Genomic DNA, 27,529 nt, shown 5'->3' on the forward strand with positions numbered 1-27,529 from the left:
ACCAGACAAAGAAAATAGACTGGGAGGAGAGGAAACCCTGCCCAGCCTGGACACATCCTCCACCTCCTTCTGCTCAAACAGTGAGAAAAATGCCCCTCTCCTCCATCCTCAGTGGAAGGGTGGTCTGAGCCCAGCCCCAGCTGCCTCCAGGTAGCCATGGGGGCTGCACACATGCAACACGACAGCATCCTCCCTCCCTGTCACTTTCTTTCCATAGCAAATCCACCCAAACCCCATGCTCATGCTCAGGTCCTCTCCTTTTTGCAAGTGGTTTTATTTTAAAACTGGAACTCGAGTTCTCCTTTTGTTTAACAAGTCGTGTGTGTCCCCCTCCCCCCCTTTCTTTTTTTAAATAAAATTAATTTATTCTACAGAACAGTAAACTCTTCCAGACTCTTCCCTATTTACAAATGAACATTGTTGCTTGCAGATCATTGCTTCCCCATCCTTTTCCTATCCTGTGACACAGAAGGTGAACAATCCAGCCAGCATCTGAAGGTCTGTAAGGCAGTGCTTCCCATCCACAACCACCTGGCCCACTAGGACCTTGATGGAGAACAAGGGTGACAAGTGTCTGTGCCACATCCAGAGGTTCCTCCTCATTCATTGTGTGTGTGAAGGAAGGTCCATGTTAAACCCACCAACCAAGAGCATCTGGCCTCTCCTGGCTGCACAGGCTCCTCTGGGCTGGGTTTTAGCTGGGCTGAGGAAGGAGAAATACAGCCCTGGCAGAGCAAACAACTCCTGCTGCCCTCTGAAAGGCCGCGTTTGGGGAGAAGATGGTGTTTGCCAGAGGCATGAGATCCACCAGCCCTCAGCTCATGCACCCATCAACCAGAAAGGCAGCTCTCACATCGTGGGAGGAGGCAAAGAGTCTCAGAGACACCTTCCCTGCCCTCCTGGAGGGTGAGAGAAAAGTGACTCCAAACCTGGGGACACTTTGCTAGCTCAGGAAAGAAGGCACCTAACAAAAATAATAAAAATCATCTGTCCCAACCCAAACCCACCACAAGTCTCCAGGAAAACTGAAGGGGTTTTAGCTAAGTTGTGGCTTGGCTCATACCTCTCTTTGCACTAAGTCATAACTTCTAGCTGGGTACAGTGGAGTCTGCCCTGCCTGGAGACCCACCTGGACACTTCAAAGCCACCTTGCTCAGGTCCTGCTAGCACTGTCACCTAGGCTTGGCCACCACACGAGGAGCCAGGAGTCCTGGCCATGGGGACAAGCTGTATGAGGCAAAACAAGAAGGATGTGCTGTCTGCAAGCAAAGCTGCCCTGTTGAAGGGTCTCCCAGCCCACGTGAGGCACAGTGAGCAGCCTGGCCTGTAAAACCTCCCTCATGACTTCACTGACCTGCAGGAAAACCACGGACAACACAGTCCCTCCCTGGCCACTGCAGGTTTCTGCTCTGCTCTCTCTTCCAGGGTGAGCTCCTGTTTCTGCTTCAGATGCACGTGGCTGCAGTGGTCCAGCAGAAAGCCACCAGGAAGCAGTGACCACTGCAGTGCCTGGTCCTTCCTGGCAGCAGTGCTGCTTCAGCCACGGCTGGCTGAGTTTTACATCTGCTGGGGAGGGACTTCAGCCATCAGTGAGGGTAATCCTGTCACTGCACCTAAATCCTGTCACACACCACCAGCCTGACCTGGACCCTCTGTGTCAGCTGCTGTTCACCCACCTGCAGCAGCCTCATTCCTTTCACTTTTCCTGGGCATTTCTGTTTCTCAGGCAAGACAAAACCAGCCTTCAACAGCATCTAATGGTGTTGAGTGTTTTCATCCCCAGGAACCCAGTGGAGCACCTGGAGCCTCCTGCCTCTGCCTGACGCCCCCCAGACACTCACAATCACTAACAACTGATGCAAAGTGGGGCTGTTGTTGCATTTTTAAAGGTTTGCCTTGAGCAGTGGAAAACATTGCCCAGCTGCCACAGAGAGAGGGCAGAAGGCTGAGCTGATGCCCTTGCAGAGAGCTGAGGTTTTGAAAAACCAAGGAAGAGAGGAAGGAAGTAAAGGGGTTATCCAGGGACTCTCCCACAGGCACAGCAAGGAGAGAAAGGACAAAAGAACAGAAATGGCAGGAGAGCAGGAAAAAACCCTTCCTTAAATGCAATTAATTCAGCTTTGGAAAAAAGCTTCTCCTGGCAGAGGGTGGGAAATGTGTCCCAGAGGGAGCCTGAAAGCCAGCCTGGATAAACCCTCCCAGCCCTGCAGCAGTGCCCTCTCAGAAGCACGGATCCAGGTGTGCAAGAAAATCCTCCATCTGGGGATCTGCCACTTCCCTGATCATCCCAAAATGCCAGAGCCCTTTGGCAGCTGGTTTGCAGGGTGGTGGTGCTAGATGCTGGCCACGCTGGAGACAGAGGGGACGTGCCAAGGTGCTTTGGCTGGAGGAAGAAGCCCATCACGTCTTGGTGCTGCCATCCCAGGTGGGACATCCTTCCTGGAGGAGATGCTGGGAGCCCAGCTCAGCCCCAGGAGAGCTCTTGGTCCAGAAGGAAAGGGAAGAAACTGCAAGCTCTGAAATGGCACTGACTCCTTCAGCCTCCCAAACCCCCAGGTGCTGCCCCAACCTCGGGGCTGGCGCCGGGTCCAGCTGGGACCCATCACCCACCACCCACCCACAGCTCCCCAAAAGCCTCAGGGAGCAAGGAGAAGATCCTGGGGCTGGATTGCTGCTGGTGGCAGGAGGAGGTGGCGAGGCTGGTGCAGGGGTGAGGGGCACGGGTGCTCCATATCCCCCTGCCGCCCAGCCCCAAGACCTAGAGGGCTCAGTAGAAGGAGTACTGGTTTTCCACCGCCCGGGTCCGGCTCCGGGCCCCATCAGCCTCATGATAGTCCTCGGCGCTGGCTGCAGGGGGCTCCGGCCGGCGCTCCGCGCTGTCGCTGCGGCTCCGGGGACCCAGGGCACCCTCCAAGCGGTGATAGGGTGCGGGGCCGGTGGCAGGAGGGGCCGCGGCCGCCCCCTCGGCGGGCGGTGGGGCCGGCGGGGCAGCGGGTGCGGGGCTGCAGAAGTGGTGCGGGAGCGGCGGGTCCGGCCGGCAGCCCGGCAGCGGCGGCACCAGCGCTGGGGGGGGGACGGCGTCTGCAAAGGGGGGGGGGGAGACACGAGCTTGACCCCTCTGATGCTACCGGGGGTTGGGGGGGGGGGGCTTCACCCCGCTCTCCCTCCCTGGCGTTTTCTCCCTTGCTCGCTCTCTCCATCCTTCACCCTCCCCCCCCCAGCCCTCCTTGCCCACCCTCTCCCAGCACAGCGGGGTGCTCTGAGCCCCATCGAAGCCCACCCAGCCCTCTGCTCCTCTCCTGCCTGAGCCAGGAGACTTGACACCCGCACCCAGGGCACACCCCAGCACTGCCCACTGCTGCTGCGTGCTCCTCCCTGCCCGCTTCCAACGAAGGCACCAACCCCCTTCCAGCACCTCCAGAGCAGCTTTCGGGAGGGAAGCGGTGTGGGGGGAAACCCAGGGCTCATCCCTTTTGGATCCAACACGAGATCCCAGCCCAAACCACGAACCTGTCCACCCATCCCCACCCGTGTCCCAGCCCTGGCTCTCACCGGGCAGGGGGCTGGGGGCCACCACAAAGCTGCGGAGGGTGATGTCGGCGGCGCCGCCCGACTCCAGCGGGATGGGGTGGGTGTGGAAGTGGCGCAGCATGTCCAGGATGGTCTGGAACCAGAGGTGCTGCACGTGGCACTGCCCGCTCTCGTTCAGCGACAGGCGGAGGTGCTGCAGGGGCAAGGGGGAAACAGCAGGTCCAGCTGGGGGCTGCAAGGGTTGAGACTCGCCCTGGCCATCCGCAGGGGAGTCACTTCCATCAGAGCAGGGAGGTTGGCTCCTAACGACACAGGGCTTCTTTTCTCCCTTGCCTGCTCAGGAGGGTCTCCAGGGTGCTCCCTGCAAAACCCCACTCACTGCAGCCCCAGAAGTTTTGGCCCCTCCTGGTGATGATCACCGTACAGAAGCAGCCAGAGAAAGGTGGCTGGGGGCGGGGGGGGGCTGCAGCTGCAATCCTGGTGACACAAACCTGAACTACTTCTTGCAGGACCAGCGTCCAAATTGGGCAGTTATTTCTCAATTCCTCCACAGTGTGTGCCCTCTGGTACAAGAGGAACCCAGCAGAAAACTACACGTGGGTTGTAGGGCTCTTGGGGGACAAAGGCAGGTGGTCCCAATGGCTGCTCTGCCAGGGTGCAGCTCCTCCAGAGATGGCATGTTTGGGGTAACCCCACAACAACCACTGGCTTGCAGAGCCCCAGCAGGGGGGCACTCATCTTCAAGGAGGAGCAGGGGACACCCACCTTTGCTTTTCCCTGGAAGTTGAAGGTCAGCACGTACTCCCCCGGCCGCGTTTCGCTCTGCCGGATGACAAACAGGCCGTGGCTCCGGGCACCCCCAAAAAGCACCAGCTGAGCTGCCTTGATCCGTGAGAGAGTCCCATGGAACCAGGGGAAGTTGGAGAGGTTGATCTCGGCCTCTGCTTCGCTGTCCTCCCCTGGCCACGGGGACAGCAGGTTTTTAGGGAGCACCCAGACATCTCCCCACCCCTCCCCTCCGTTCCATGCACCCCCAGGAGTGAGGTGCTGGGGATACAGCCTGCATCCCAGTACCTGTCAGGTGCCCACCAGTGGTGGGGGAGGACTCCAGTGTCTGCAGGAAGCTTTCCAGTGGGATGTGGGTGAGGAGCTCCCCCAGGGAGTCCCTGCCCCTGCTGTGGGGTGTGGGGACAGCGGTGGCCGTGGTGGTGGTGTGAGCACCGGGCAGAGGACATCTGTCTGGTGGCCTGGGCACATCTGGAAAGGAATTTGCAGAGGGATGGGCTCATGGCTTGGCATCACCAGACAAGGTTGGGGGTCGTCCTGCTCTGAAAGCAACCACGTTGGAGCACTCCTGCCTCTTGGAGATATCTCAGGGTTGGGTTATGGCCCTGGCACAGCTTGGCGAGCTCCCTTTCCACCTGTACTGGGTTTCCTTCCCCTGGTCCAACCAGGAAAGAGGGCATGGATGCCCTTGGTCAGGCATGGCAACAAGCTGGGGCTGTGCAGGTGGAAACTGTGGAGACCCAGGGACCCCAGTGCCTGCAGACAGGTGCTTGATCTTCTGCATGCGTCAGGGTGTATGGGAGGAACATCAGGGCAGGGTGGGGGACAAGCAGAAGGAAGCAAAAGGCAGTGGGTGGAGGAAGATCCATCCACATATACACCTGCTTCAGGCTTCTTCACTTTATCTCTGGTGGGATCTTTCCCCCCTCCAAACCTGAGCTGGCACCTGGAAATGCCCACCCTCCCCAGCAGGTGTTTTTTCCCAGATATATGTCCTCACCATCAGCCAGGAACTCGCAGCTGCAGGAGGACACCCTGCCCGGCAGGCAGGCTCCCTGCGCGCAGGACGCCAGCTCGATGTCGTCCCCGCTGTCCCTGGGGGAAGAGCACAGAGAAAATGGTCACATGCTGGTCAGCACGCTGCAGAGACATGCTCCAAGTGTCACCTCTGCATGGGGACTCGACCGAACAAAATTCCAGCTGTGATCTGGGAGCACATCCCAACACTTCCTCCTGGAGGAACAGAAGCGCCTGCAGAATCAAGAGGCAGAGCAGCTGGAAAACAACATGGCTTTTTAGGGGTGAGAAACCAGCACAGAGGATTAAACCCCTGAAAGCCCTCACTGCCTGGGCCACACTGCAGTGCTTTATGCAGCCTTGTTGGTTTGGATGGTGACCAACTTTGCTTTACGAGGCATTCGTACACACGCACACTCCCACCACTAACTTCATAGAACCACAGAATGGTTTGGATTGGAAGAGACCTTAAAGATCATCCAGATCCAACCCCCCTGCATGGGCAGGGACACCTCCCGCCAGACCAGGCTGCTCCAAGCCCCATCCAACCTGCCCTTCAACACTGCCAGGGATGGGGCAGCCACAGCTTCCCTGGGCAACCTGTTCCCGTGTCTCACCACCCTCACAGGGAAGAATTTCTTCCTAATCTTCCAGTGTACATCTACCCTCTGCCAGTTTGAACTTCCACCCCAGGGAGGAAATTCCCCAACACAGTTACCAGCTGACAGGAATCACACCCCCCCAAAAAACAACCCCAAACCAGGAGGCCCAGAGCAGAGACAACGAGTGGGAATGGAACAACAGGGGGCCCACAGCAGTGCAGCCCCCACGGGGACCATCCCCGCTGCCCGATCCCTGCCCGTGCACTTTGGCACCCTTACACAATCCCACTTGCTCCACAGCCTATTTTTATCTCATTTTAGCTTATTTTTAGTCCATTTTAGCCTATTTTTGTGCCCAGCTGCTGGCACAAGCCCGGCGCTGCTGGCGACTTCTCCTGCTTAACGGCGGCCACGTGGGCAAAGGGCCGCGAGGAAGCGGCTGCCTTCGTGGTAACAACTCACCAGGGAGCTGCTGAATTATTGAGTGGCCAGTAAGTGAATCAGCCACTGGGAATCATTCAGCTGCAGCCCGTTAAAAACAAGAAGGGAGGAAGGAAACCCAAACCAACAGCGCTTTGCAGGAAAAAGAAAAAGCAGCCGTCGCCGGGCGCTGATGTGGCGGCTCCAGCAAGCAGCCCTTGGCAAAAGCATCAGGAGATGATTGAAAATTCATTCTTGGGACTCTGTGTGTGTGTGTCAGTGTATTAAACAGCTCATTAGTATTTGCTCTGGAGTTCATTATTATTTGCTTTACAGTCACGTCCGGAGGCCGACGCGGGGCTGCGCCGGGTGCTGAGCAAACAGAAAAGGCTGGGAAGCTGCCGGTGGCTCCTGCAGAGGCTCAAGGTGAGCACGGCCATGGCCCCAGCTGGAAAAGCAGCACCAAAACGTGAGGAAAAAGGGCTGTTTTTTCCCAGCCTTGCCTCCCTCACCAGCCCCTTTTTGGAATTACGTATCTTTTAAAAAGCAGCTGGAGGAGCAGAGACCCGGGGTCCGTTCGCGCGTCCTCCCTGCGAGATGCTGTGACCAGCCCTGCAGCACCCAAACCACAGCTCTTTGGTACGAGGGGGCAAAAGCAACCCAGAGCCAGCTGGAGCCTCTCCAAGGCCCTGTTGAAACAAGGTTTGCTCGAGGTTTTCACCTCAGCAAGCTTGGAACACCTTGTTATTCCAAAATGGTGCCAAGAAGGGCAGTGCTGGGGTTTCCCCGGAGAGCCAGGGCTGATCCTGCCTGCCCAGCACCAGGGCTGGCTGAGCAAGGGCAGCAGTGCCAGGCACACAAACCTCCTGAGAGAGAGCAACCCAATGCATGGGCCAATGCAAAAAAAAAAAAAGCAGATGAGAAGTTCTGGCAGAGTTGTGACTGCAATGACAGCATTAATAGCACAGGGATTGAAACAAAAATCCATTTGGCCACTAGAGTCTTAAATATAGCGTGGATGCTGGACTGGAAAAAGGCAGAGAAAATAGCTCAAACGTAGGATAAAACTTCAGAGGGTGGGTGTTAGGAGCTTCCTGTGTTGAGGGCTGCATTCCCAGGTGACCTGTGAGCAAGTGGCCAGGCCCCTGCAAGGCTGCACCTCTGACACACAGGCTGCTAACTGTGCCTCCAGGCTTTTGCTGATGCCAGTTCAGGGACTTCATGTGACAACCTGAGTAGCAAAAATTGCATCGGGGCTAACAACCCAAGCTGGGTAGCAAGTCTGGCCCCCCCACAAACCACTTCCCCCCTACTGAGCCTTACCCAGGGTCAATGCAGTCCTGGATGTCTGCCACCCAGGAGTGCTTCTGCAGGGAGTCGATGGTCTCCAGGATGTATTCAGCCCCATTCTCCACCTGCAGGGAATGTGGGACAGCATCAGGCTGCAGCTGGGGTCTCACCACCCCTCAGGGCAAAGCACACCCAGAGCCCTGCTATTAACTAGTACAGGGGGAAAAAAAAGTGTTTCCCCTCATCACAGCAAAGGGATGCTGAGGGTGACTCACAGAAATGCTCTGGCATGTCCGAGGGTGACCCCTGACCAAAGCTGGGGCTTGGAGGAAAAACCCCACTCTGCTGTTGTCAGCAAGTGCATCACAAGGTTTTTTTACAGCCTCTGTGGCAAACCCAAAATCCTGCCAGACCCCTAAACCCACGAGTTAAAAACCTCTCATCTTTTTCTGTCTGCTCAGCCATGAGGCTTCCGATTTGATTGCAGCAGGGTGGGAGAGAAACCTATTGCAACAGGGGAAAAAAATTATAATAAAAATCAGGATGCAAAAGAGCTTCTAAAATTGCAAGCCCAAAGGAGCTCTGGGCCAGGGAGGATCCAGAAAGGCCCCAGATCAGCAATGGGGCAAAGGGCTGAGGGACTCGGGAGCCACCTCGTGCGATGCTGCATGGTGCCTCTGGCAGGTTTCCCTGCATCTCTCCCAGGGCCCTTAGACACTGTTCCCGAGCTGGCAAGGCAGCCCTGACTCCAGGAGGGTATCACGTTGCCAGCTGAGACACCTCCTAGCAAATTAAATCAATCACAAACAACCAAATCCCTGTCCTGTAAATAAGCAGGGAGCAGCGCCCAGGGCTCAGCTGTGACCTGAGCTGTTCCCCCGGGGCTGTGCACGGGGCCATCCTGCCCCAGCAGAGGTCGAGGGGAGAAGCAGCAAAGATTTCCCACCCCCTCATTTTGTTTAAGCAGAGGAAAAGAGCCTCTCTGGCTCTTTCTGAGGGCAATGGATGAAGCTGGCATGGGAGATAAGGCTGCTCTCTCCCACGGAACGTGACAGCCAGGGAAGCACGTGCAGGGTTTGGGTGTTTTGCAAGTGCTTGTGCAATGGAAAAAACAAACAAACAAATAAATAAAAAAATAAATCATGCATTACTTGGTGTGTGATGGGCAGTGGGGACACCCTGCCTGCTCATTTTTAGGCAATTTGGCTGAAACTATTCCAGCCTGGGCTCTCTCAAAGGCCTTTCCTCTCTTTCCATCCATGGTAACCTGAGTTGTGTGTGAAGGTTGGGATTGGGCTCAACATCAGCTCTGGGGGCAGGATGGCAGGAGGGAAACCACAGCACCCAACTCCCTTTCTTACCCCTCCAATCAGCACCCTGACACCAAGGGGTGCTGCACTCCCCCTGCCAGCCCTGGGGAATGCAAAAGGGTGGCGGGAAGATGTCCCAGCGAGGAGGGCTGGGGCAGAAAAACGAGCTCAACGTGATAAAGGATGTTGGAACAGGGGGAAAGCATCCTGTGCTGACAGCCAGGAGGGGAGGGCAGAGGCTGGCTGGGGTGGCAGGAGAGGAGAAGGGAGCAGATGGGCTGGGTGCTGCCTCGGGTCACTTGAAGGATCGATTGCAACCAATTAACCCAGCAGGGCAATCGCCCTGGGCAGAGGGGGGTGGGGGTACCTGCTCAGCCTTTGCAGACCCCTGGGTTTGGATCAGTCCCCAGGGTAATTAAAGAAATGGCTGAAACTGTCACCAGGGCTGTTTGGGAGTGGAGAGAGCACGTCCAGCTCCAGAAGGTGGGAGGAGGACAAGCCCAGAGCCCTCCTCCGACAGCCAGAGAAACCAGCCCTCCACAGGCACCCAGGAAGAACCCCAGAGCTGCAGCCCCCAGCAGGGATTTGCCACCACCTCATCCTGTCAAACCCACTGCCCCTGGTGGCCCCAGGGATGGGGGGATGCCACATCCTTGGCCACACTTCAGACACTGATGTGGGCCAGTCTCTTTTCAGTGGTGCCCCCTGAGAGGACAAGGGGCAACAGGCAAGAACACAGGAAGTTCCACCTCAACGTGAGGAAAAACTTCTTTGCTGTAAGGGTGATGGAGCCCTGGGACAAGCTTCCCAGAGAGGTTGTGGAGTCTCCTTCTCTGGAGACTTTCAAAACCCTTCAGGATGCATTTCTGTGTGACCTGCCCTGGGTGTTTCTGCTCTGGCAGAGGGTGTTGGACTTCATGATCTCCAGAGGTCCCTTCTCACCCCTAACATTCTGTGATTCTGTGTGACAGTCCAGCAAGCAGGGAAGCAAGACACAGTTATGATGAGACTTGTAAGAGGATCTAGAAAACATGATCACAAGTAGCTAACAAGTTGTATTCCAAGAGCAGTTATTGATGGTTAAGAGGTTATTGATGGTCAATGGTCAAAGATGAGGGACATGCTCAGAAGCTCCTTCACATCAGACTCTCCTCGTGTGTTGCTCTTCAGTAATGACAAGGACAAAAGCAAAGTGAGGATGCCTAATCAATTCATGGATGACACCATGTTGCAAGGGTGTTAGAGGATGAGGAGAGAATTCAAATGAACTTATTGAAGCTGAGAAATGCTGGGTGGAAGAAAGAGCTGAAACCAGCCCCAGCTCAAGGGCATGGGTGGGCTCTGGGCTCACACCAATTGCTGTGGGTGGTTGGGTTGGGGAACCACAACTCTGGAGAGGTTCTGCAAAAAGTGTTGAGGAGCTACACCAGCCCACAAGCTGTGCATGAGTCAACACTGTCCTCAGGGTACAAAGAAAGCAACTGGATCAACTTGAGCTGGGTGAAGAGGAAGAAGAAAGGAGAAGCAATCAAAGGAGAAGAAATCCTTTCCACGAGCTCCTGACCATGGCACCATGTATGGTTTGGGGCATTCTCTCTTCAGAGCCTGCAAGGGAAGCAAGGAGGACCTTGGGGTGGTCAGTCTGGAGAGAAGACACATGAAGTTGGTCTTTGAGGCACAGAAGATAATAACTGAATCAGCCTCCGTGTCCATGATGGACACTGACCACAGCAGAGGTTGAACAGCAAGAAGCCCCTGGGGCAGGAGGATGCCCTGAAGGAGGCTGCCAGGAGAAGGTGTGGGACCTTTAGAAGGAGCTGGGTTTGGTGGAGAGAGATTTGCTGCAGATCCATGTGTGACCTCCCAGCTGGACACATGCAACAGCTCTGATGGAGGGCACGAGTCCACCAGCATCTGCAGGGAGCCACAGTCTCACTAGCTGGAGAGAAGCACCATCTCAATGACACGTCCATCATCACAGTGTCATGTCACGCCCCAAGCAGGGACCCTGCAAAGTCCACCCCCAATCTGCTGTGATGGCTGGGGCCTCCTGGCAGAGCTGCAGGGAGCAGTCAGCTCATTCACGGCATGAGATGGAAAGCTCTGTCTGGAGAGAGGAGGACTTGCACTCTCTGCTCTGCCCACAGACTCATCACGTGTGGTGGCTGATCCTCAGGGCTTTGGTGGCCCCACACGGCCGTTCCCATTGCCCCATGTCAATGGAACAGCCACCACGTGCCACCAGCCTGGGGCAGTGGCAGCCACAAAACCACAGCCAGCCACACCAAAGAGTGCTTCCCCTCGCAGGTTGTCTCTGGACACCAATTTAACCCATCTCCTGGTGACATGAAGAAGCAAAACCCCACGGTGAAAGCCAGGCAAGCAGCCTGATCCCAAAATACCCAGGCATCAGGTGGGAGGTTGCATCATTTGTGGGGGGGGGAAAAACAACCCAGAGAGGGGACGGCAGGGATCCCTGGGGAGCACCAACGCTGTTGACATCTCAGCTCTGAAAAACCAAGGCAACCAACGACCCCCTTGGGGACTGAGAGCATCCCCAGGGTGGGGGGCTGGAGGACCTGCCCTCACCTTCAGGACAAAGGTGTTGTCTTTGTCAGGCATCTCCAAGGGCATGGTGGTACGGACCTCGATGATGGCCGAGAGCGGGATGCTCACCTTGGGTTTGGAAGCCTGGGAGGAGAGGAGAAGAGAATTATTATGAAATCAAGGGTTGTTTTGTTGTTTTTTTTTAAAAAAAAAGTCACTCCATTGAATCCAACTCTCCCGGGGGGACAAGGCAGAGGGTTTCTGGGAGAGGCAAGATCACAGCTCAGCCTGGTTATTGCCAGGGGAGGTGGATTAAAAAAACCCCTCATTGATTTCCCTCACGTGCCTGATAACTCCAAGCGCTTTTAATTAAAGCGAGAGGAGGCCTGGTGGAAGAGAGGGAGGTTAGAGCATTTAACTGCCAAACCTCTCCCTTGTTCCAGCACAGGCTGATCTTCCCACTCTGCTAGGACCAGGTATTTTTCCTCTCCCCTATCAACCCTCTCCTGACGGGGAGGTGCTCTCTGATGGTGCCTGTGCAGAAAGCAGCAGCCTGGGAAGATGTCCCGCTTATCCAGCCCAGGAGCAACATTTCATCTGAGGAGCTACAAGGCAGCAGCCTTAGCCACGCAGGGGATTTTAATTACATGAAAAGAGAGGAAAATTAATTTCCTCCAGGGCCCCCAGCACCCGCCTGAGCCTCGATGGGGGGGGCAGGACCTGGTGCCTCCCACTCGAAGTCTCTGCTCAGCAACAAACTCCCCAGATATTTGTTTTAATTATAACAAATCCAACCCCACGGAGCCTGTGGAGCTGCTCCCAGGGGCTGGTCCCCTCCAGGGCTCTGGGATTCAGAGCATTGTGGCTGTGGGAAGCAGAGATGTGATTTAGTCACCAAAATTTCTGCCTGGTGCCTTGGGTGTATGGGGTGGGATGAGGATGGAGCTGAGCACCGGGCTGCAGGTCACCAACAATGGGTTCAGTTCCCTTTTTTTTTTTGGTGGGGGGGAAAAGAAATAAAAATCCCAGACAGAACAGGAACTGCTTTTTCCCCATCAGGACATTTCATTTCCACCAATCCCCAGTGCTGCCCCAGGCTGTGTGGGGCTCAGCCCTGCCCTGAGGAATCGTTCCCTTTTGGTGTTTGCTCAGAGGAAGGTCAGGAAAGAGGCAGCAGCTGCTTCAAAAGGGAAGAAAACCCAGTGTTGGTTCACTGGTGAGCCTGAGGAGGGTCCTCTCCAGGAGGGCTCTGCCCTCTGAAGATTTCAAGACATGAACATAATTTTTGTAGGGCCTAGGAAAAAAAACCAAAACAACCAACAAAACAACCCCCTGGGCTGCTGAAGCAAAATGCTGTTTTCCTCCAGCTGTGCCAGGCTGGTGCCACTTTCACAGCTGAATTGTTTGCCAGATGGAAAGCAAGATGGGATGAGGGGAGAAAGATGTAAACCAAAGCATGGTGTGATTATAACAGGAGAGCAGACAATGTTCATAAAAGTTGCCATAAAATCATTTCCATATTGATTTGAGAGGCAAATCAAGATGAACCAAAAAAAAAACCAAAACAGCACAACCCCTCCATGAGCACTCCCTTCAATGTTTTAGGAGCAGCAGTTGTTCCATTTTAAGCTGAGATTGTGGCCCCTTTGGTGCAGCTGGAACCACTGGGTTCACTGGATCCTCTATGGGCCATGGCATGGATGTGGTGGTTTCCTTCCAGGTGGGTCTGGTGGGGTCCCTGGGCTGAGGAAGCCTTCTGAGGCAGCCACTGGTGATGATGCACATCATCCATCCCAGGGCTGAGTCCCCTCTAGAGAGATGCACTTGAGTTTAAGCTTATATTTTTAATTTACACTGGGAGAGATGTGACAGCTGGGGGAGAGGTGTGGAGTGACCAGCGGTGCCCAGCTTCATTTTGGCCTCAGGAAAAGAGAAAAATGATGTTTCAAAATATGATCTATCCTGCTGTCCCCACGTGCAGTCTATGACTCCACCCTCCAGGGGTCCAGCAGACACAGAGACCTGCAGCCCCACTCCTGACACTTGTGTTGGCCCAGCTTTTCTACTACAGACTGAAACACAAGCAGGAAAGTCCTGGAGAAGATGAAGTAAATGAGATTTTTCTTCCCTAGGTATTTAAATAACCTGAGATTCCATTACCAGCACACAGAGCTAGCAAAGCCCCAGGGAATGGCCTGTTTGTCCTCTCCTCTTTGGAGAGGAGAAGGCAGAGCAGGCACAGTCCCAGGTGAGGGTTGGCAGCACAACACATCCCTTGGCTCAGCCCAGGAGCCAAGGTGGTCCCGTGGTGAGGAGACTGAAGGTCTCCTAATCCACATTTCTTGAGCAGACAGCTCCACCACTCAGCCCTCTCCTCAGGAAACCAGGGACAACGTTTCCCTGCATTGCATGCAGGGGGAATGCACCTGAGAAGTGTGTGTGGGGGGGAGGATGTGCTGAGGCCACGTTGCAACGACAGCTGGGTCCTGGTGTTGGAGCTTTCATTGAAATTACAGAAGAAGAAAAGATGCAGGAAGAAAAAGTGATGCTGTGGGTAATAATCATAACCAGCATTCCTCTGCCCAGGAGGGGAAGTAGCTGGGGCTGTCAGGGAGGAGAGCTGCAAAACCTATCCATGGTAGTGGTGCTCCAGCCCTGGAGGGCAACACCAACATCTTCTTCTGTCATCTTCTGTCCCCTCTTGTCGTTGGGGGTGGCCTTGCACATGAACAATTATTCCAAATTAATTGGTACATTTTGAAAGAAAATCAACGTGCTATCAGAAGATTAGCAACCCCTCTGAGACTTAAAGCACAAAGCCCAGACAGTGATCCCAGCCCCAGGCCACCAGTCTGACATCCCTGCAACACCTCGGGGAGAGGACAAGCCCTCTGAATAGCCTGGAAACCCCTCATCTTGATGAGGGAATGAGCTTTCCCACCAAGATCGAGGATATCTGGGAGCCAAAGGACCAGGCAGAGGCTTCAGCATCTCTCCGAGGGGCCGTGGGGAAGGAGAGGGCTCTGCCCAGAGAGCAGCACAGCTGGGGCTTGCAAGTTGGATGGCTTTCAACCACACTGTCCCCTCCGTTTGCATCTCAGCCACCTGGCACCGCACCCCACTCGTGACCAGAGTTGGATTTCTCACAGCTCAGCAGTGGAAACCAGAAAAAAAAACAACAACCCCACAACACAACCCTCCAGCAAAGCCCAACTGCTGCTTGAATTGCTCAGAAAAGCCAGGACTTACCTTCGGAGGGACATAAAACTCGAGGAGGAACCTCTCTCCTTCCACCTTCACCGCTTTCCGGAGCAGGAGACGACACTTCTGCCACTGGGAGCTCCCCACACAGTTCGTGTCATCGGCCACCATGTAGCGCAGCGTCCCCTCCCTCTGGATGTCCACCAGCTCCACCTTGGCAGAGGGCACCTTGGACAGGCGCAGCTTGTGGGTCCATTTCTCCCGCGGGTCACTGGGCTCCTTGCCCCCAGGTGGCCACGGCTCCCTCTCGGCTCTCCGGCCACCCGGGGCAGCCTCAGCGCCTGGCTCTGGAGAGGACTTGCGATGCCACATCTCCTTCATGCCATCCACCACGCACAAGCTCATGTTCCTCAAGGAGAAGCCTTTCTTGAACTTGGGCTTGGTGGTAGAGTGGATGGAGACGTCCTCCGAGCTGCGGGACTGGCCGTAAGAGGAGACCTTGCGTGCCTGTGCCTGCTGGGCCGGGCTCAGGTACCGCCCGGCACCCAACGGGGTGTCCATGCTGTCCAGGGACTCTGTGGATGTCTCCTCCTTCCTCGGGGTGACCTCACGCCCGTAGGGGACGTGGCAGTTCTGCAGCCCCACGAAAGGCACGATGTTGTACTTGGTGGGAGAGTCGGACACGAACACCCGGCTGACCTCCAGGCTGAAGATATCCAAGAAGTTGGCGGCAAAATGGTGGGAGAAGGAAGTCTCTGCCCCGGGGGTGTCGTAGTGAGGGTTCTCCTTCAGGAACTGGCAGAACTTCTGGGCGAAGTCGACGGCGGCCGCCTGGGCATGAAGCTCACAGAACTCCCTCCAGTCGGGGAGCGGGGAGGAGGGCTCCTGGCACAGGGCATCGCCGTTCATGGCTGCCCCATTCCACCTGCCGGCGGGCTGCGGGGACACGGGGACAGCGTCAGCGTGGCCACCAGCAAGGACCCGGCCAACCCCCCCTGCCAGGACCCGGCCAACCCATCCTGCAAGGACCCGGCCAACCCCCCCTGCCAGGACCCGGCCAACCCCCCCTGCCAGGACCCGGCCAACCCACCCTGCCAGGACCCGGCCAAGCCCCCCTGCCAGGACCCGGCCAACCCACCCTGCCAGGACCCGGCCAACCCCCCCTGCCAGGACCCGGCCAACCCCCCCTGCACAACCAGGTCCCTCACCCAGGAGAGCCTCTCCCTCCAGCACGGTGCAGGTTTGCAACCCCAGAGAGAAGGGAAACGGCAAAGGAAAGTGGTTTTGTGCCGTTCCCCCCCCCTCAACCTGGTACATCAAAAGCAAATCTTGGCCTCGGCAGCAGCCATAAATTGTACTTATTTGATGATTATGACCATGCAAAAGCACTATTGATTTCTCATAAAACCACTAAGGAGTCCCCAGCCGGAGGAGCCCGGGGGGATTTGCCTTCAGGATTTCTCTTGCCTGTGTTCTGAGGTAGCTCTCCCACTGGGTGCGGGAGCACCGAGCATCCCAGGACAGCGGTGGGTCCCTGCAGCACCCGGCAGCTGGTCCTTCTCCATCCCTGTTTCTGCCCTGATCCTTTGCCACATCAATTTTGGTTTGGTTTTTGTTAGGAGACGCAGATCTTGGGTAGCAAAGATGAGCCTGATGGGCTCAGCCAGAGCTGCTCATTCCCAAGGTTTATAACCCAGACCCTGTTCAGCCAGGTGACACTTCAGCTGGGACAGGCACTGCTCTGGTGTCCCCCCACCATGGCCGAGCTTTCCCTGCCCAGTAACATCTCCATCAGACCAAGTTAAGCTGCTGGAGCCACACAGGAGCTCACACCCCTTGCTCTCCCCACTAAGCTTCAGGCACTGGAGAGAAGAGAAGCATGGAAACATTAAGGTTGGAAAAGACCTCTAAGATCATCAAGTCCAACTGCCAACACAAGACCACCATGCCCACTAAACCATGTGCCAAAGTGCCACCTCTACACATGTTTTGAACACCTCCAGGGATGGTGACTCCACCACTTCCCTGGGCAGCCTGTTCCAGTGCTTGACCACACTCAGTCTTCTGCTCTTCTCCACTGCTCTTTTGCTGGTGAGGGATTAATGCTGCTAATAAATCCCAAGCAGCACCTGCCAGCAGCTTAATTGGCCAATAATTAATTACCACTCGGATGAGCTGCACAAGCCCCAGGATTGGGGCAGGCACTGGGATAACCTGCTCCTCATCCTCCAGACCCCAACCATGGGGGTCACCAGACCCCTTTGAGCCCCAAAGGCTGTGACATGGAGCAGCAGCAGAGACCAGGAGCCTGTTGCCATTTCCCCAGCACATCCCTATGGAGACAAGGCACTGCTGGACCCACCAGCACAAGACATCAGAGCTCTCCAGGAGCACCTCTGTCCTTTGAAATGGCTCCTCTCAAGCAAGGAGAAACTCGCACATGCAACAGAAGTACCTGATGGGAAGAGAAACCCCCAAATGGCTTGTGACAGCCAGAACTGGGAGAGCTTGGCCTCTCTGCTGTCTCGTAAGGACCACAAAGTTTTCCCTTCAGCAGCATCTCTGCCCCACACACGGCATATTCCTGCTTTCAGGATGGGGATGCTGCTCAGCACCCGAGCTGTGCCAGGGTGGCAGTGAGGACAGGGCACACACGTGGCCATCAGGGACCCACGCTGACCCTTCATGTCCCACAGAGCTGTCACCAGTCCATGGCAGAGCTCCAGCCCCTGCAGAAATCCCTGGCGAGGCTCTTCCCAGCATCACAGGGCTTTCCTCGAGAGCCAAGCGGGTCCTGCTCTCAGGGATCCATGCCAGCTGGGAAAAAAACAACTCATCCCTGCAGTTTAGGAACAGTGTCTGAATTTTCCCCAGGAAAGCAGCAGAAAATGCAAAGCTGTTGTGTTACCTGCCCAGCAAATGCAATTCCCTCTCATCCATCCATCACCAAGCAGAGAATTTAAAGGCTCAGCTCACGCAGCAGCAGCTCCTGCCCTTCCTTCAGCTCTGAAATTCACAATCCTGGCTCCTCACCACCCTCCTGGGAGCTTCCCCAGCACCAAGCAAGGGAACAGGAGTATTCATGCTCGAGGAGAAAAGGGAGATAACTCCCTGCTGATCCAAACAGGCACGGCAAGAGCAAGGGAGAGGGAGATGGTGCAAGGGGAAAAGGGTAGAAAGAGGCTGGGGGGAGGCAGGTGGGGGAAGAGAAAACCCCACAGCGATGGGTTTAATTGCATCTGCCAGGAGGGAGCAGCTCAGCTCTGCCCAGGCACTGAGCCCCAGGGATTTGATAGTGTCATTTCTGCCCCCCATGGATGTGGGGAGAACGTTGCTCCCCACCCATCCCTCCAGGAGGGACCAGTGCTATGGAGCAGGGCCTGCCCAGAACTGAAGGGTGGCAAAAGCCAAGATGCAATGTGCTCAGAGAGATTAAGGAAAAAAAAAAAGCCACTAAAATGATAGAAAAGACACTTCAGAAAAGATAAGGCCCCAAACAAAAAAGCCTCATCACCCAGGCACTGCATCCAGGCTCTGGCTGGGAGACGTGCAGGCAGAGGATTCACAGCATCTTCCTTTCATCTGCACGGAGATGACAGACTTTAAAAGGCCAATTTATAAAAATGAAGCCTAGAGGAGAGACAGCTGGCAGGGCTGAGGGGGTGGAAGGGGGATTACTAACCCTGTGCCACATCTCCAGGTCTGTGAGCCCCCCGTTGGGACCTCATGGGAGAGGCTGGCAGCAGGCAGGGGGGCTGGGGCAGCCCCTCAAGGATCCATTGCCACCCTGGCACCCGTGTATTTACCCGATTTCATTGGGAAACAGGCTCCCAATTATCTCTGTAGATTTACCTTTCATCTGGGTGCCTCTGCTCCCCTCCATGCCCTGCCCCACTTCTTGAAATAACTTCTCATGCCACCGACAGCATCCTGGGCAGGGCGGTGGAAGCGGAGACGAAAATAAGCTCGAGATGAAAATAAACAGCAAATCTGTGATTGCTTTTTTGGAAAGCAGGGGCCATCTGCTTCCGACCCAGCTTACCCAGGGCCACAGGGTGCTCCCAAACACCTTTTGAAGGAGGCAGAACACAGAATCACAGAACTAGAGAATGTTAGGGGTTGGAGGTGAGCTCTGGAGAGCACCTAGTCCAACCCCCCCGGCAGGTTCACCCAGAGCAGGTTGCACAGGATGGAATGCAGGCAGGTTTGGAACGTCTCCAGAGATGGAGACTCCACAGCCCCTCTGGCAGCCTGTTCCAGTGCTCTGTCATCCTCACAGGAAAGAAGTTCCTCCTCATGTTTAGGTGGAACTGCCTATGCTCAAGTTTGTGCCCGTTACCTCTTGCCCTGTCACTGGGCACCACTGAAAAAAGACTGGCCCCATCCTCCTGACACCCATCCTTTAAGCATTTATAAGCATTGGGGACATCCTCCCCCAGCCTTCCCTTCTCCAGACTAAAAAGACCCACATCCCTCAGCCTTTCCTCTTAAGGCAGATGTTCTAGTCCCCTAATCACCTTCATAGCCCTTTGCTGTACCCTCTCTAGCAGCAGGAGGTGTTACCTGCTGAGTCCAGAACTGGCTCAGGGGCCACAGCCTCAGGTCCCTGGCCTGAGTTACACAAGAGGACAGACATATATAAAATATAATATATATTTATAAAACATAAATATATAATAGATACCATTCTATTTTAATATTATACTGCTATTTTTATTATTGATATATTTATATCATACGATTGTATATTATATATTATATAAATATATTTATAAGAGACATAGAATATATGATTTCTAATATATAAAATGAGAATTGTTGTCAAGGAGAAGCCACAGAGTGGCAACCAAACCACCAGGCTGGTGATGGGCTCAAACCCACCTGCCCAACTCCCCAGACCCCTCCCAGGGCAGAGCCCTGCCCCTGCTGTCACTCGGGACAGCAAGTCAAGGTTTAAGAAAGAAGAAAAAGAAAACCAACCCGAATTTCTGGGAATCAGCCAAGTGGAAACCCAGGTTGCAATCGCAGGCAAGAGCCAGTGAGGTCCTGACAGCCTCTCCCAACCAGCCACGTCCCCTGCTCTGGGGACGCGTGCCGGCACACACGAGTAGAAACATCTGAAAGTTGACGTAAGCTACTGACCTCAAGAAGAAATGAAATTTAAACTGTCAGCAAGAAGTGCAAGAGACCATGAAAAAAAAAAATAATAAAAAAAAATAAAAGAGCCTCTGGTGAAGCAGAAGCTGGGGGAGTAACGACAAAGCCACCAGGATTTGCTGAACCGGAGACACGGGGAGGAACCAACATCTAATGAGGTGTTAATAACCCCAACAGCGGTCACGGGATGGCTGGAACAGCCAGCCCAGCACTGGCTCCCAGGGCTTTATTTAAGGAAACAACCCTAATAAAGAGATGATTCCCTTCTGCCGGGTGCTGCGATGCCAGGCTGGGCCAAAGGGATCCAAAATTCCTTGGAGGGGGGGAAAAAAAAAGTCCTGGCCGAGGTTGGGAGAGGAAAAGGCTGCACCCCTCCATCCGTGCAGGCACAGGGTCAGCTGTGCCTGGCTGGGAGCAGGGAAGGGCTGGAGAGGAAGAGCCTGCATGGAAAGGGGTGCAGCAAAGCCCTGGCTCATGGGGCAGGAGATCCCCAGCTCAGCCCCAGCTGCCCTGCTCCAACAAGCTGCTCCGTTTGGTTTCCAGCAAGATCGATGCCACTCAAAGCCCCGGCTGACGATCCCATGGGAAGGGAGTGAGGAAACCCAACACCTGCTCCCCCAGAAAAGCTCCTGACCTCAGCGTGCTGGGTCAGGGGAGATCCCCGAGTCACGAGCAGGTTGGAGAGCAAGGTGATACCTCCTGCCACCCCCCAGCAGCAGGCTGAGAGGTGATGCTCCTGGCAGGCAGCCCCTCTGGCAGTTGGCAATGCCTGCCCGGGCAGATGGGAAAACAGCTAAAAGTGGGATGGGGACTGCCCTGAGGGACAGTGGGCACCAGCAGCATGCAGGGCTCAGAGCTGATGGCAGAAGGGAAGGAAGCACAACATCTAGATGTGGTGCTGAGGAACGTGGTTTAGTGGTGGATTTGGCAGTGCTGGGTTGTTGGACTTGATGATCTGAAAGGTCCTTTCCAACCCAAACGGTTCTGGGATTCTATGATCTTTGCTCTTACTGCCAGAGCCCAAAGGGATGGGGACACACCAGCCACGGAGCTGACACCCCTCCTGCCACAGCAGACACCTGAAGCATGTAAAGACCAAGCGATCTCCTCCCAGGAGCTTCCTTTGCCACCTCGAGGACCCTGCCCAGCCCTCATGACTCATCAGAGCTTTAACCAGACATAGTGGCTGAGCTCAGGAAGAGAAAGCCACTGCCAAGGCCACCACTGCCCCATGTCCCTCAGCACCATCTCCAGGGCTTGGAAACCCCTCCAGGGATGGGGACTCCACCCTGGGCAGCCTGGGCCAGGGCCTGACAGCCCTTTCCATGAAGAAATTGTTCCTAATATCCAATCTCAGCCTTCCCTGGTGCAACTTGAGCCCCTTTCCTCTGGTTCTATCACTTGTTCCTTGGAAGAGGAGACCAACCCCCCTGGCTCCAACCTCCCCTCAGGCAGCTGCAGAGCCAGCAGGTCTCCCCTCACCTCCTGGTCTCCAGGCTGGACACCCCCAGCTCCCTCAGCTGCTCCTCACACTTGTGCTCCAGCCCCTTCCCCAGCTCCACTGACCTTCTCTAGACACACTCCAGCCCTTCCAAGTCCTTCTCATCATGAGGAGCCCAAAACTGACCCCAGAATTCGAGATGCAGCCTCCTCAGTGCCCAGCACAGGGGGAGAAACCCACCCCCCCCAGTGTACATTTTCCCTCCCGTGCTGACAGCTGCTGGAAAACAGAGACAAGTTAATAGAGAAGATCTACTGGATCTTAGATAATCTCTTCCCTGAGTAACTCCATCCAGCTTGCAGGGAGCCACCCTGCCAGCCCATGCACGGGGCTGGAGCATCACCCAGGCCACTCAGCACACTGCTGATGGGGGTACACTAGCCTGGGACCCCAGGGGTGCCAACGTCACCCATGGAGAGAGGTCCCCATGGTGCAGCACCACGATGCTGTGCAAAGCCTGGCTTCAGCTGGGTGTCATGAGCACAGGGGCTTGGAGACCACCCAAGCCTGTCTGGAGATGAAGCAATGACACTCCCTGATTCCCCCCCACCCTCCCCCAAAAAATAAATAAAAGGGGTTTATTTATTTATTTTTTTAAACAGAGCTTTTGGTAGAGAAGGTGAGAGGCTGTTGTCCCTTCCCTCTGGCCTGGGTGCCACCTCACCTGCCTGTCTCCAGCCAGGGCTCTTCCCACAAAAAATTAACCAGTCCAAAGTCTATTTTTAACCACCACAATAGCAGAGGAGTGGCCGGAGCCCTGTCCCCAAGCAAGCAATCTCACATTTCCCTCTCTAAGCCTACATTTCCTTCCGCCCTCAGCCCACAGCAAAACCCTCCTCTCCTCTCAGCTTCCCACCCTTGTAGACCCATCAGCACACCCACCTCCAGGAGGGCTGGCCGTGGTGCCAGGGGGTGCCCGGTGTCACGCACACCTGTTATATATTAACCACTGACCCTGCACCTCAGGACAGACCCATCCTGGACTCAGACATGCCAAAGAAGAGGAGATTTCGCTGCTCACCCACCACCCCTTGAAGCTCAGGGGATTTCAAGAGCAAGCCCTGCAGGACAAACCCAAGGGCAGTTCCCAAAACAAGTGCAAACTCTTTAAAGAGGTTGCTCTTGCCCTGTGAGTCGCTGGGGCTCCTTGGTGCTTTTGGGGAGTCAGAGCGTGGGTCAGTGGTGCATGATCACAGACTGGTTTGGGTTGGAAGGGACCTTTAAGATCATCCAGTTCCAACCCCCCTGCATGGGCAGGGACACCTCCCACCAGCCCAGGTTGCTCCAAGCCCCATCCAACCTGGCCTTGAACATCCCAGGAAGGGAACATCCACAGCTTCCCTGGGCAAACCTGTTCCAGTGTCTCACCACCCTCACACTAAAGAATTTCCTCCTAATGTATCACCTAAATCTCCCCTCCTCCAGTTTTAATCCATTCCTCCTTGTATTCTCACTCCCTTCCCTTGTCCAAAACTCCTCCCCAGCTTTCCTGGAGCCCCTTCAGGCACTGGAAAGTGCTCTAAGGTCTCCTCAGGAGCCTTCTCTTCTCCAGGCTGAACACCCCAACTCCCCCAGCCTGCTGGATGCCCAGCAAAGCACATCCCAAAGCAGAACAGCACAGGCACCTCCAAGCCTGGCACACCACCGGGGATCCCCCTTCATCAGGGGAGAGAACCCCCAAGATGGGTTTTCAATTATAGCACAGAATAAACATGGGATAAAGTTAGATAGATCTGCAGGAAACGTTCTTATTACGTTTTGTTGTTGGTTTGGTTGGGTTTTTTTTTTTGCTGTGCAGATCTAATTCCCCACACACATCACTGCCTCATACCCGCCTGCAAACAGCATCAAACTGCTGCCTAATGGTATCTGAGCTTGGGAAATTCAATTCTACCCAGTGTCTTACCCAGGACTGCTACAATCACTGCTAATTGCTTAAGTGGTGTATTAAGCAAAACAACTCATAAAAATTCCAGTGGGCTTTGAAACACCTCCCTTCCCCCCCCCCCCCCCCCTCCTCAAGCAGGCAATGCCAAAATGTCTCATTAGGGCTGCAATCCCTGGCTGGAGATTCAACCTCAAATATCTCCTTTTGCCTTTGCTGTGCAGGGGAGCTCCTGGGCAGACAGTTCTTCATACCCTGCGTGGTGGCCACGACCACTGAGGAGGGATTTGGGGGCTGTGTCCAACTTCTCCCCCAAGCCTCCTTCCTGGGGGTCCCAACCCTGCTATGTGCCATCACAGCCCCTCTCTGCCCTGGGGTCTTGGGTGCCAAATGCTGCCAGGACCCAGGCTATCAGGGCACCAACCTAGGATTATAGATTGGGTTGGAAGGGACTTCAAAGGCAGGATCTGCTCCTGTCTTCCCAATGGGAGCCTGGAATGGCCATGCATCTCCCAGCCCCCCTCTCTGACACATGGTAAGCACCTGTAGGCACTGATGGATGCAGAGCTCCAGCTGAGTCTCCCCCAAGCCCAGATCCTGCACCCAGCAGCATGGGAACTCCCCCACGGAGCAGATTCTCCAAGCCCTTCTGGTTTCTCTTTATCAAAAATCAGGTTATCCCCTTTAGGGATAACTCCTCCTTCTCTCCACTATGATGGAGCCAGCTGGGACTCAAACCTGTAACTCCTGGGAGTTGGAGAGCTTGGGAGGTGCTCCCTGCAGTGGCAGTGTCCCCAGTTTCCCTTCTCCTCCCTTCACATGAGGACACAGAGTGCTGAGCCAGGCACAAGTTTCCAGCCCTTATCTCATCACCTCGGTGGCATTCCTGGGCAGGGCAAACAGCTGAGGGCTAATGAGGGCACCAAGGTGGGGGTGTGCCTGGAGGGGAGCACTGCCAGGAGCAGCTCTGCTGGCCTTGGGGCTGGAGAAGAGCAGGGATGGCACCACTGCCCCAGGGTGTCCCAGGCAGCCTGATTCAGCACGAGCAACAGATGTGCAACCATCATGGGGTTTTTCTCTGCCTGCCCTGGGGCAGAAGATGAGGGGTAAGAGGAAGTGCATTAGCCCTTGAGGAGATGGGTGATTTACCTGCAGGGAGGATGGATACGAGGAGGTTGGACAAGATCACCTTGCCATGAGGGTGCATGAGATGTGCTCCCAACAGCCCAGGAGAGGAGGGGACAGACCTGGTTGTCAAGAGGAGGAGCCAGAAGAGGTAACTGCAGCAACCACAGCACCCCTGAGCCAACCAAGGGGCTTGCCCTCAAGGAATCATAGAGTTGTTCTGGTTGGAAAGACCTTTAAGATCAAGTCGAACTTGATCATATCCAAGGTCACAACTAAAGCATGTCCCTCAGCACCACATCTACACATCTAAACACCTCCATGAAAGTGGCAAATTTAACCCCAAAGCCTTGCCCAGAGCTGGACAGAGGGAGCTCCATCCTGCAGCCCCCAGGACTGACTTGTCCAACTTGACAGCACAGAAATAATGGCCATCTTAGGGGGGGACACCAGACACCTGCAGGCAAACCCACACCCTTCTCAAACACATGTCAACAGGCTGGAACATCTCTGCAAGAATTATGTAACTTTTCTTCTTAGAAAGAAATCATTCAGTGGCCACCCTGGGCTGCACTGCAGCCTTACAGCAACGGGGACTCTGTGAAACAACATCAAGAAACACAAGAGGAGAGGTCCAAGAGCACTGACCACCCCATCTAAGCACATCTCCTGGCAGCACACAACCACCTGTCTGTGCAACCATGATGGCTGAGGGCCCAGGGGGGGGGAAGGCTGAGTATTTCAGAGGAGCCTGGGTGGTTAAGGAGCACAATCCCTATGAGAACCACGACCCCTGATGCCCAGCATTGCACCCATGGTCCTTTCTCCACCCCTTTCCCAACAACCAAAACCAAAACGGGTGGAGGGGATGTTGGAGTAATCCACCAAAGCAGCAGTGGCGGGGCCTTCCAAGGGTTTTGGGCAAGGTGCTGGGTGGTCAAAATGGTTTTACCTCCTCTCCCGTTCCAGTTCACAGGGTCCCCGAGGTGCCAGCAGCACGGTTCTTCCAGGTCAAACGCATAACTTCATAGGGATGAATTTCGACAGTAGAAGGGAGGGACCAGAAGTAGAGGGACCAGGAGGACTCGGGGGGGCCTGGAAGGCAGAGTTTTACACAGTCAAGCCCTGAACCCAGTGCAACAGTCCCCAGAGCATCTCCTTCGGGCACACTTCAGCCCTCAGCCCCGCTTCTCTTGCGCTTCAGCCTGGCCAGCACACTCGAAGGAGAAACAAGCAGAAGGGCCATGGAGAAAGTCCCTCTGCTTCCCAAGGGCCTTCAACAGTGAAGCAGCCGCTGGAGGAAGCTCAGGAGCTGCGTTTGCCCCACGGGTGTCCCCGGAGCTCCTCCCGCCCCCGGGGAAAAGGAGGCACCGGTTGCCCCGGTGCTGCTGCTGCTGCTTCAGCTCTTGAGCAGGACCCGGCTTGGGGGGGGAAAAAGGGGGAAAGCGAAGGACGGCAAAGGGCCCAGAGCAACCTGCAGCCCCCCCAGCACAGCCCCACCGGCAAACAATGATGCTGACAAAAAAAAAAAAAGAAAATAAAGAGCATCCATGCGGGGTCTGTGTCTCCGCCCCCGGGGGGAGCCGGGACCCGGCGAGCTTCTCCTCCCCCAAGCCCCTCGGGCCGCGGCAGCTGCCCCCCCGAGCCCTGCCTGCCCCGGGGGGACCCCAACACAGACCCCCCCGAGCCCTGCCTGCCCCGGGGGGACCCCACCATCGGCCACCCGAGCCCTGCCTCCCGTGGGGGACCCCAACACCGACCCCCCGAGCCCTGCCTGCCCCGGGGGGACCCCAACACCGACCCCCCCGGAGCCCTGCCTGCCCCGGGGGGACCCCAACACCGACCCCCCGAGCCCTGCCTGCCCCGGGGGGACCCCAACACCGACCCCCCCCCGAGCCTTGCCTGCCTGGGGGGACCCCAACACCGACCCCCCGAGCCCTGCCTGCCCCGGGGGGACCCCACCATCGGCCCCCCGAGCCCTGCCTCCCCTGGGGGGACCCCAACACCGACCCTCCGAGCCCTGCCTGCCCTGGGGGGACCCCAACATCGGCCCCCAGAGCCTTGCCTGCCCTGAGGGGACCCCACCATAGGCCCCCGAAGCCCGGGGGGACCCCAACCTCGGCTCCCGGAGCCCTGCCTGCCCCGGGGGGGCCCCAGCACCGACCCCCGCCCCCTCCCCAAGCCCCGCGGGGCCCGGGCCGGCCGGAGCAGCGGCGATGCTCACCGGGAGGGGGAGGGACCCCGACGGGATGCGGGATGGAGGGGGGGAGCGGGAGGAGGCGGCTGCAGCCCCCGACCCGCCTGTGCGGAGCCCCCAGCGCGGTGCCTCGGGGAGGGGGCGGCCCAACAACCCCTCCCCCCCCCGGCTTCTCCCCACCCTGCCCGGAGCTGCGGGGGGATATGGGGGTGTGTGTGGGGGGGAAGCTCCTCGCTCCCGCTGCAAGCGAGGACCCCGGCCTAAGGGGGCTCCGCTCCTTCAAAAAAAAAAAAAAGAAGAAATAAATAAATAAATAAATAAAAAAAGCGGGGGCGGGAAGGAAATAAGCAGGAAAACAAGGGACCTTCCTCCCCCCCTTCCCTCCCCACCCCCGGTACCGGAGGGATGCGCTTACCCGGCCCCGCTGCTCGCTGCCCCCTGCGCTGGGCTCGGGGGGCCGGCGCTGCCCCCCGCACCGCCCCGCACCGCCCCTCCCACCGCCTTAAAGGGCCCCGCCCGGCCCTGCCGGGGGTCCCGCTCCCCCAGCCCAACCTCTAACGGAGCTCAACGCACCGGGCCGGGGTCCCACCAAGGGGGGGGGGGGGTTAGGGGGGTTAGGGGGGCTGCACCCCACCGTTGGGATCATCCCCGTCCCCGCCGGTCTCATTGCCTGGGGAGGGGCGGCGCGACTGCGAGGGCGCCCCAAACCCCCGCAAGGCTCCTCGCATCCCCGGAGGGTACCCCCAAAGCGCTGGAGGGACGATCCCACCCCCCCAATCCTCAGAGAGCACCCTAAATCCTCAGCAGGCGCCCCAAGCCCCACCCCCCCCGCCCCCCAGACCCCACCCAAGTCCTGGAGGGCACCCCTATGCCCTAAAGCAGTGCTTTTCTCTCCCCATCTTTCAGCCCCAAAGCTTAAATTTGGGGGGGGGGGTACTTGGGGTGATCCCCCCGGCACCC

General features: G+C 56.3%; 1 protein-coding gene across 1 annotated transcript; it reads right to left on the reverse strand.

The window, feature by feature from the left end:
- Positions 1-276: 276 nt before the first annotated feature.
- SH2B2 (SH2B adaptor protein 2) lies at positions 277-27,024 on the reverse strand. The gene is made up of 10 exons (XM_051635992.1): positions 26,985-27,024; positions 25,325-25,467; positions 14,753-15,640; positions 11,546-11,647; positions 7,680-7,771; positions 5,318-5,412; positions 4,606-4,788; positions 4,297-4,490; positions 3,553-3,724; positions 277-3,081 (listed from the first exon to the last, which is right to left on the reverse strand). Exons 3-10 carry the CDS (start codon positions 15,611-15,613, stop codon positions 2,768-2,770), a joined length of 2,013 nt encoding a protein of 670 aa, XP_051491952.1. The 5' UTR covers positions 15,614-15,640; positions 25,325-25,467; positions 26,985-27,024; the 3' UTR covers positions 277-2,767.
- Positions 27,025-27,529: the final 505 nt, after the last annotated feature.

Source organism: Apus apus, chromosome 18, assembly GCF_020740795.1.
Source record: "Apus apus isolate bApuApu2 chromosome 18, bApuApu2.pri.cur, whole genome shotgun sequence".
Classification (NCBI taxonomy): domain Eukaryota; kingdom Metazoa; phylum Chordata; class Aves; order Apodiformes; family Apodidae; genus Apus; species Apus apus.

Excerpts from the sequence above, each read along its gene's own strand:
- SH2B2 (XM_051635992.1), bottom strand. The coding sequence starts at position 15,613 with ATGAACGGCGATGCCCTGTGCCAGGAGCCCTCCTCCCCGCTCCCCGAC. Across the intron at positions 4,491-4,605 it reads CACTGGTGGGCACCTGACAG|GGGAGGACAGCGAAGCAGAG; the intron begins GTACTGGGATGC and ends CCCCGTGGCCAG. Across the intron at positions 3,725-4,296 it reads ACTTCCAGGGAAAAGCAAAG|CACCTCCGCCTGTCGCTGAA; the intron begins GTGGGTGTCCCC and ends TTGCCCCTGCAG.